Genomic DNA, 10,446 nt, shown 5'->3' with positions numbered 1-10,446 from the left:
TGCCCCAAAAAAACAAAAAATCAAAAAAAAAAAAAAAGATTGACTTTGAGGATTGTAGCTCGGCGATCAGGAGTCACAGAGACCCCACATTTGGGGGGTGGTAGCTAAAGACCTACTCCAGCACTGGTGAAAATATGGGGCTGCTATCATCTATGGTTCCGGAGATACGGGGCTCCTCGCGCAGCCTGTCAGAAGCTACATACAGAGCGGCAGTATAAATACAAGCTGGAACACTCTGCAGCAGACTGAGAGGATGACCTCACAGTGCTTATAATAATTATTTGTATATTACTTATGATAATTAACCCCTTGTCACCCAGGCCCATTCTGAGACTTCTCTCCTACATGTAAAAATCATCATTTTTTTATGCTAGAAAATGGCAGAACCCTCAAGCATTATATATTGTTTTAGCAGACACCCTATGGCAGTGATGGCGAACCTATGGCACGCGTGCCACGGCTGGCACGCAGAGCCATCTCTGTGGGCACGCGAGAGGGTCCTGGTTCACGGTGGGGAGAACATGGCAGCAAACTAACTAACATGGCAGGAAATTAACTGCACGAGTGAGTGGGTGGCTCCGCAGCCTCAGCGTGGAAGGCTACAGACCTGAGAGCACGCAAGGGAGAGAAGCAAGCAGCGGTGAGGTGCAGGAAACTGTCTGCACGAGTGAATGGGCGGCCCCACATTCTCCGCGTGGTAGGCTACAGGCCTGACAGCACGCATGGGAGGGAGAGAAGAGCTTCACTGCTTCATTGTATGGCTGAAGAGGGGGGCAGCAGCCCTGGCGTCTTCTGGAGCTTGGACTCCCCAAACCTCCTTCAACAGTGAAGCCCGGAGAACAGACTGACCGTGGGCCCAGAAGACAAGGACAGACGAGAGGCGCAGGCTGTGAGGGAGCCACTGGATGGAACAGGGATGGAGACAGGTACTGGGCACAATTATACTCTGAATACCTGCAGACAAAGACTGGGGCAGGGAGGCAGAGCAGGGATTGCAGATAAGGACAGAGCTATAGGTCTCCCTTTCTCTCAGCTCTCCTCTTTTTCAGCCCCCGTGTCCCCCTCTTTCTGCTCCCCCTCTCTCTCTCTCTGTCCCCTCTCTCTCTCTGTGTCCCCTCTCTCTCTCTCTCTCTGTGCCCTCCCCTTTATCTCTGTCCCATATCTCTCTCTCTGCCCCCTCTCTCTCTCAGCATCTCTCACACTCCTCCCCCTCTGTGTCCCCCCTCTCTCTGCCACCCGTGTGTCCCCCCTCTCTGTGTGTCTCACCTATCTCTATCTATCTGTCCCCCCCTCACTCTCTGTCACCCTTCTCTCTCTCTGTCCCCTCTCTCTTTCACTGTGCCCTCCCCTTTATCTCTGTCCCATATCTCTCACACCCTTCCCCCTCTGTCCCCCCTCTCCCTTTCTGTCCCCCCTCCCCCTCTCTGTGCCCCCATCTCTCTGTCCCCCCTCTCTCTGCCCCCCCTCTTTGTGTGTCCCCATCTCTATCTATCTGTCCCCCCCTCACTCTCTGTCACCCTTCTCTCTCTCTGTCCCCTCTCTCTTTCACTGTGCCCTCCCCTTTATCTCTGTCCCATATCTCTCACACCCTTCCCCCTCTGTCCCCCCTCTCCCTTTCTGTCCCCCCTCCCCCTCTCTGTGCCCCCATCTCTCTGTCCCCCCTCTCTCTGCCCCCCCTCTGTGTGTGTCCCCATCTCTATCTATCTGTCCCCCCCTCACTCTCTGTCACCTTTCTCTATGTGTCCTCTCTCTCTCTCACAGCCCTCTTTCTCTCTCACAAACCCCTATCTCACAACCCTCTCTCTCTCTCTTACACACAACCCCCCTCTCTCTTACACACACCCCCATCTCTCTCACACACCCCCTCTCTTTTGCTCAGCACCCCTCTCTCACGAATTGCCGTGTTGGCACTTTACAACACAAAACCAACTTATTTATTTCAGTTTGGGCACTCAGGCCGCGTACACACGCGGGGACTGTTCGCCCAACTTTGTCCGCTGAACAGTGTTTTGGCAAACAGTCCGCTCGTGTGTGGGCTTTCAGCGGACAGTTTCAGCGAACAGTCCGCTGAACAAGGTTTTTCGGAAATTCCGAAAAACTGTCCGCTGAAACCTTGTTTCAGCGAACAGTCCCCTCGTGTGTAGGCTTGTTCGTCAAACTAAGTTCCGCGCATGCTCAGAAAGGATTTACACGCCGAAAGTTATAATGCAGTGTATAGGACGTCGTATTTTTCGTCCCGTCGTACGTGCCGTTCACGTCATCGCGCACGGTTTCAGCAAACTGTTCGTCCGTCGTGTGTGGCCATGTCCGTCCATGCTAATTTTGAGCGGACTGTTTGCCGAAACTGTTTGACGGACAAAGTTGGGCGAACAGTCCCCGCGTGTGTACGCGGCCTCAGACTCAAAAAGGTTCGCCATCACTGCCCTATGGAATAAAATGGTGGTCTTTGCAACTTTTTATGTTACACGATATTTGCGCAGCAATTTTTCAAATGTTTTTTTTTGGAAAGAAACTTTCATTCATAATTTTTTGTTGTGTACTAAGCGATGCTTTACATTTTTTTACAGGTTACATGTTTAGAGTTACAGAGGAGATCTAGTGCTAGAATTATTGCTCTCGCTCTAACGATCGTGGTGTATGTAACCTGTGTGTATCTGGCTCTGATACTAACCAGTGCCTACCCAGGGACTGACTAGTATCTCTCCCCAGCCTGTCCCCACACACCCTCTCACCCGCTGACCTGTGAATGGGGCGATCACTCCGCAGTGTTATTGTGTTCTGACAGTGAATACAATGATTAGTGTTGCTAACTATAGCTGGCAGCACTGATTGTTTTGGGGAAAACCTGACAGGCTGGTTGTACTCAAGTCGGTTAATAGGCTGACTTGTGTAAAACCAGCTAGCCCATACATAGATCGACTACGGCTGGTCTCTGCTTAATTGGTGTCATTTCAATCCATGTATGGCCCGCTTAACTACTACGCAGTCCCTAAACATCCTTCCACAAACCTTTACATTTTTTCTTCCCAGATTACTTCATCCTCCTCTCCTATACATAGTGCCCACTGTCATACTCTCCACACTTCTCTCCTATACATAGTGCCCACTGTCATACTCTCCACACTTCTCTCCTGTACATACTGCTCACTGTCATACTCTCCACACTTCTCTCCTATACATAATGCCCACTGTCATACTCTCCACACTTCTCTCCTATACATAATTCCCACTGTCATACTCTCCACAATTCTCTCCTGTACATAATGCCCACTGTCATACCCTCCACACTTCTCTCCTATACATAGTGCCCACTGTCATACCCTCCACACTTCTCTTCTGTACATAACGCCCACTGTCATATCCTACACACTCCTCTCTTGTACATAGTGCCTGCTGTCATACCATTCTCTCCTGTACATAGTGCCCACTGTCGTATCCTCCACACTCCTCTCCTATACATAGTGCCCACCGTCATACCCTCCACACTCCTCTCCTGTACATACTACTTCTCTCCTATACATAGTGCCCACTGTCATACCCTCCACACTCCTCTCCTGTACATACTACTCACTGTCATACCCTCCATACTCCTCTCCTATACATAGTGCCCACCATCATACCCTGCCTCCACACTCCTTTCCTGTAATTACTGCTTACTGTCCGACTATTCACACTTCTCTCCTGTACATAGTGCCCACTGTCATACCCTCCACACTCCTGTACATATTGCACACTGTCATACCCTCCACACTCCTCTCCTATACATAGTGCCCACCGTCATACCCTCCACACTCCTCTCCTGTACATACTACTTCTCTCCTATACATAGTGCTCACTGTCATACTCTCCACACTTCTCTCCTGTACATACTGCTCACTGTCATACCCTCCACACTTCTCTCCTATACATAATGCCCACTGTCATACTCTCCACACTTCTCTCCTATACATAATGCCCACTGTCATACTCTCCACACTTCTCTCCTGTACATAATGCCCACTGTCATACCCTCCACACTTCTCTCCTATACATAGTGCCCACTGTCATACCCTCCACACTTCTCTTCTGTACATAACGCCCACTGTCATATCCTACACACTCCTCTCTTGTACATAGTGCCTGCTGTCATACCATTCTCTCCTGTACATAGTGCCCACTGTCGTATCCTCCACACTCCTCTCCTATACATAGTGCCCACCGTCATACCCTCCACACTCCTCTCCTGTACATACTACTTCTCTCCTGTACATAGTGCCCACTGTCATACCCTCCACACTCCTGTACATATTGCACACTGTCATACCCTCCACACTCCTCTCCTATACATAGTGCCCACCGTCATACCCTCCACACTCCTCTCCTGTACATACTACTTCTCTCCTATACATAGTGCCCACTGTCATACCCTCCACACTCCTCTCCTGTACATACTACTCACTGTCCTACCCTCCATACTCCTCTCCTATACATAGTGCCCACCGTCATACCCTGCCTCCACACTCCTCTCCTGTAATTACTGCTTACTGTCCTACTCTCCACACTTCTCTCCTGTACATAGTGCCCACTGTCATACCCTCCACACTCCTGTACATATTGTGCACTGTCATACCCTCCACACTTTTCTCTTATACATAGTGCCCAATGTCATACCCTCTACACTTCTCTGCTGTGCATACTGCCCACTGTCATACCCTTCACACTCCTCTCCTGTACATAGTGCCTTCTGCCATACCCTCTGCACTCCTCTCATGTACATAGTGCCCACTGTTAGACCCTCCACATTCATCTCCCTCACCTGCACATACTTCACACTTTTATACCATCCCTACGCCTCCCCGATGCCTCTTACCCACAAGAACTGTTCTTCTTTAAAATTATACTGAATATCCTCAATGTTACCAGCTCTAGAATGGGCACTTTTTTCAGTTCAACTAAAGAAAATCTCACAGTCATCATATTTGTTCTGCCCCATTATTAGTACTTATTTCATTTTGTAATTACTATTGTGATGTATAGAGGAACACGGGGGATGTCAGCTACTCTAAATATACCACTTGTAAAAAAAAGCGTCCCTGAAAATATTTTTGAAATGTTGACAACTATGCACTTAGGCACTGCCCAAGGGCCACAGGGTCAGTAGGGGGCCCCATGAGAGGCTCCTGGGATATTAAAGCGGTAGAAAACTTTTCTAACATTACTACTTTTTAGAGGCCCTGGGGTAGGTTATGCCATAATGTACAAGTGTGCCCAGCATATTAGCACATTAGGGTACACTTAAATTGTCAGACTGAGCCCTCCAGTGCTGTGCTGTGATCAATCTGGCGGGGCCCGGGCACCTCCATCTTCACCCGGACTTCCTTCTGGGTTCTGTGCCTTCGGTCACTTGCCTTGGCCAGGCTGCGTTGATGTCATTCCCACACATGCTCATGTGCATCCTCTCTCTCTCATCCCCCCCCCTTCTCTCTCATCCTCCCTCCCTTACCCCTCACACCTCTTTCATCACCTTTCTCTCTCATCCTCCCTCCCTTACCCCTCACACCTCCTTCATCCCCTTTCTCCCTCTCTCATCCTCCCTCCCTTACCCCTCACACCTCCTTCATCTCCTTTCTCTCTCATCCTCCCTCCCTTACCCCTCACACCTCCTTCATCCCCTTTCTCTCTCATCCTCCCTCCCTTACCCCTCACACCTCCTTCATCCCCTTTCTCCCTCTCTCATCCTCCCTCCCTTACCCCTCACACCTCTTTCATCACCTTTCTCTCTCATCCTCCCTCCCTTACCCCTCACACCTCCTTCATCTCCTTTCTCTCTCATCCTCCCTCCCTTACCCCTCACACCTCCTTCATCCCCTTTCTCTCTCATCCTCCCTCCCTTACCCCTCACACCTCCTTCATCCCCTTTCTCCCTCTCTCATCCTCCCTCCCTTACCCCTCACACCTCTTTCATCACCTTTCTCTCTCTTCCTCCCTCCCTTACCCCTCACACCTCCTTCATCCCCTTTCTCCTTCTCTCATCCTCCCTCTCTTACCCCTCACATCTCCTTCATCCCCCTTTCTCCCTCTCTCTCTTTAATTGAATTTGTTATAACAAAAAATGGTTTGCATTTTTATTTATTTATTGTTTATAAAAGGCCCCACCAAAATCCTCAGCACCAGGCCCATGATGTTCTTAATCTGACCCTGAGGATATTCCCTTGGCTGACCTTACTTATAAGGTGGGATTTATCAGTGTATTATGTCAATGAGACAGATTTCAGAATTATCAATCTTATCCAGTAAGGAACCCTTCCTTGTTCTTCACAAAGAAATGGTGGTCTTTAGTCCCTGGGCCTTCTTTCTTCCAAAGGCAGTAAAGTGTTCAGCCCCATCCAGCTGCCGTGTATGTCAGCCTTAGCCAGGCTGCAGGAAGCAGGCCTAGATGCTGCACCTGTGGCTCCTGGGGACACTAATATCCCAGAATTGGACACACTTGGACTAAACGTCTAGTGTACAAGGGGCCTTAGGCTTTATGTACAAGGGACATTTTTAACTTCTCCTGAACAATTTAAGTTGACAGATAGTAACCCACTTTTAAAACATCTGTTTTGCCACATTTATATGCCACGTATAGTGGTGTTTTCCTGCATTTGTTTTTAGAATCGCTTAAAAAAAAATAGCCAAAAATGAAAAACGCCTCTAAACTAAATGTGGCTAAATGCAAGTTACCGTGTTTAGAAGCACTTGAAATGCCTGTAAACTCAGCTTCTGGACGCATTTTTTTTGCGTTCCAAAAAATGCCTCTAATCTCAACTTCCTAGAAAGGACTATAAATGACCCCGTGTACATGGACAGATAAGATAACATAGAGGAGAGTTCGTCCGTCTACCAGCAGCCGTGTACATGAGGCCTAAGGCTTAATGTACACAGGACATATTTACAACCTCTCCTGAATGATTTAACTTGACAGATAGTAATTCACATTTAAAACGTCAGTCTTGCCGCGTTTACATGCCACGTTTAGCCGTGTTTGCGTTTAAAAAAAAAAAAAATTTTTTCAAAATAGCCAACAATGAAAAATGCCTGTAAATGAAATGCGGCTAAATGTGAGTTACCGTGTTTAGCCCGCTTGGTGTCTGAAACGTCAGAAACTTCGGCGTCTGAACTCATTTTGTTGCCTTCACAGAAAAGCCTATAAATGCAACTGCCTAAAAATGACATTAAACAAACCTGTGTACATGTACACATAAGATAACATTGGATGAGTTCAGGGGCAGTTGAAAATCTCTCAAAGTTGGGAGGTTTGATTATCTTTACTACTGTGGGAAAAAACTTCCTTTTCAGTACTTTAATAATACTGATCTGGATCAGCCTCGCCCCGTGTAGGAGGAAGTGACCCTCCCAACTGCATTCTTCTCCGGTGTCAGAGATTTTCACTTTCACTTCTCTCTTCTACTGTCAGCGATGGCGTCTGCTAACCTGAGTGCCGAGTTGGAATGTTCCGTCTGTCTGAACATTTATACAGATCCTGTAAACCTGAGATGTGGACACAACTTCTGCCGGGTCTGTATTGATCGTGTGCTGGATACACAGGGGGGGTCTGGAGGATATTCCTGTCCTGAATGTAGAGAGAAGTTTTCGGATCGGCCTGCACTGCAGAGGAACATAACACTACGTAACATAGTGGGGAATTTCCTGTCTGCTCAGCCACATCAGGAGGAGTCCGGGGTCTTCTGTACTCACTGTGTGGACTCTCCTGTACCTGCTGTTAGATCCTGTCTGCTCTGTGAGGTTTCTCTGTGTGATAAACACCTGAGAGTCCACAAAAAGTCCCCAGAACACGTCTTATGTGACCCCACCTTGTCCATGGAGAGCAGGAAATGCTCCGTCCATAAGAAGATCCTGGAGTATTACTGCACTGAGGATGAGACCTGTATCTGTGTGTCCTGTAGTTTGGCTGGAGAACATCGAGGACACCAGGTGGAGATGCTGGATGTGGCTTCTGAGAAGAAGAAGAAGACACTGTGGAATGTTCTGAAGAAACTTCTGATAAAGAGAGAGGAGATGGAGGAAAGAGTCCAGAGTCTGCAGGAACACAGGAGGAAAGTAGAAGAAGAAGCAGCTGGTGACACCGAGAGAGTCACTGTCCTGTTTAGAGATCTCAGGAGACGTCTGGAAGACCTGGAGAAGAGAATCCTGAGGGAAATCTCCGGGAGGGCAGAGCGGATCTCCATCTCCATCCGGGATCTGGAAATAAAGAAGGAGGAGCTGTCCAGGAAGTTGCGTCACATTGAGGAGCTGTGTAACGTGACGGATCCACTGACTGTCTTACAGGAATCAGACACAGGTGACTTGTGTGATACTGAGGATGGAGATAATGAGGACAGAGAGAGACATGAGGAGCTCCTCCATGATGGAGGGGGTCTGGATGTGGATGGGATATCACACACATTACACACATTATCTGATATAATAAGAGGGGTAAATATATCCTCCTATATACAGGGAGCTGCAGACATATTACTGGATGTAAATACAGCTCATAATATTCTCCATATATCAGATGACAGGAAAACTGTATCCTGGTCAGATAGAAACCAGAATCGTCCAGAAACACCAGAGAGATTTCAGGATCGTTCTCAGGTGTTGAGCAGTCGGAGTTTCTCCTCAGGGAGACATTACTGGGAAGTGGATGTCGGGGGATCAGATATATGGACGGTCGGGATGTGTTACCCCAGTATAGGCAGGAGAGGAAATCAGTCAATGATTGGAAATAATAAGAAGTCTTGGGGTTTGTGGAGAAATGGTGATCAGTATGGGGTGATACATGACAGTAAATGGATCCTCTTACCCACCAATATCTCCAGTAACAGAGTCAGGATATATCTGGATTATGAGGTCGGACGGATCTCCTTTTATGATCTGTGTGACCCGATCCGACATCTCCACACCTTCACCACCACCTTCACTGAGCCCCTCCATGCTGGGATATATGTATGGGAAGCTTGTATAAAGATATGTGAGAGGAATAGGGAATAATAGTAATAGGGAGAACTCTGCCCAGAGACCGGTGATGTCACAGGGGTGGGTAGTGGGATTGATAGAATATTCAGCCAATAGGATAAGCAGTGGGTGGGACTTCAGTCAGTGCCCTGCAGGTTTTTCTAATATTTGTGATTTCTCCCTCTGTCACTCCCTGTGATTGGGTAGGAGATCTCTCCAGTTACTGGAGTAACAGGGTTCTAATCCTTCCTCACTCCATCCAAAACTATAAAGAAAAGTTCTTAGCTTGGCATAGACTTTAATAGAATGTATCAGTAATATAATAGTGTTGGTGTCACTGTTATCAGCACTGATGTATATTGCTGTGCAGCATGTTCTCCGGTCTCACCCTCATCTTCCCCACCAGAGAGGACAATACCTTACAGAGACACGGCACACATCAGGCTGGTAATATGTAAAATATACGGGAAGACAGAGAGGGTGAGACCGGAGAACACGCTCAGGGCTGCTGTTAGAAATCTTGGGGCCCCGTACATTACCTGACAGGGACCCCCAGCCTGGATGGGTGTGTGGTCAGGTGTATGGCCCTGAACATGGCTTCAGATGTATGAACAAATCACTCATTCATGGGTCCAGAGTACCTGTGGGAAGGAACCCTTAATTATGTTTTTTTTACAATTGAATCTTTTTATCTTTTACATTTTTAAACAGCCCTATGGGGGGGGGGGGTGAAATATCTGGGGTCTAAACAGACTCCTGATGATTCACTCTTGTGACAGAGGAGGAGATTGAGGACAGGGATCCCCATTCATTCCAGAGAGTGAATGAACAGGAGGTGCTCTGTACAGAGGCTTTCTGTTCATTCACAAACTAAAGCATAGTAAACACACTTTGATTATGGATGAACAAAGAAGTGATCATTATCAATCACTCATGGTGTTCATTCAGGAAAGGAAGGGGCTGATAAATGTGACAAATTTACTGGTCCTCCTCTGTGCTCACAGCAGCTGACAGCCAATGGGAGGGAGAGGAAAAGAAGCTGGAAGAGCTAAGGGGCACAGGGGGATCGGAGCTGAATGGGATGGGGATTGTGGACAGGAGAAGGGTGATCAGAGGGGCAGTTGGACAGTCACTGAAACCGATCCCCCTGTGGCTCCCCTTGCAGCAACCACCAGGAAAAAGAAGCCATCTGTACTGTGGGGGGGGGGGGGGGGGGGGAGATGGTGGGGCTCTGAGCTGTGATCAGCTGCTTTTTGAACTGCCTGCACCATAAAGCTGCCCAGACCCCATAAAGGAAGGCCGGTTCTACCCCCTCTGTGGCCCTGAACACGCTGAACAGCAATATACATCACAGTGCTGCTAACAGTCACGCCATCTGATTGGTTGTTCCGGGTCTCACACTCTAGGGTTCCCCAAATATGTCCCAGTCCCTGGGGGCCCAAATATGTCCTATTCTGCCTAAAAAATCTA

The 10,446-nt window shown here is 48.1% G+C and overlaps 1 protein-coding gene across 1 annotated transcript; it reads left to right on the top strand.

Annotated features, from left to right (window-relative positions):
- The first annotated feature begins 7,413 nt into the window (after positions 1-7,413).
- Positions 7,414-10,182, top strand: LOC143961650 (E3 ubiquitin-protein ligase TRIM39-like). The gene has a single exon (XM_077470972.1). The coding sequence runs from the start codon at positions 7,438-7,440 to the stop codon at positions 9,010-9,012; it is 1,575 nt and encodes a 524-aa protein (XP_077327098.1). The 5' UTR covers positions 7,414-7,437; the 3' UTR covers positions 9,013-10,182.
- Positions 10,183-10,446: the final 264 nt, after the last annotated feature.

This window comes from Lithobates pipiens, unplaced genomic scaffold, assembly GCF_037356315.1.
Source record: "Lithobates pipiens isolate NorthernLeopardFrog02 unplaced genomic scaffold, aLitPip1_a1.2 Scaffold_8, whole genome shotgun sequence".
NCBI classification, from domain to species: domain Eukaryota; kingdom Metazoa; phylum Chordata; class Amphibia; order Anura; family Ranidae; genus Lithobates; species Lithobates pipiens.
This window is presented reverse-complemented; position numbering and strand designations above follow the sequence as displayed.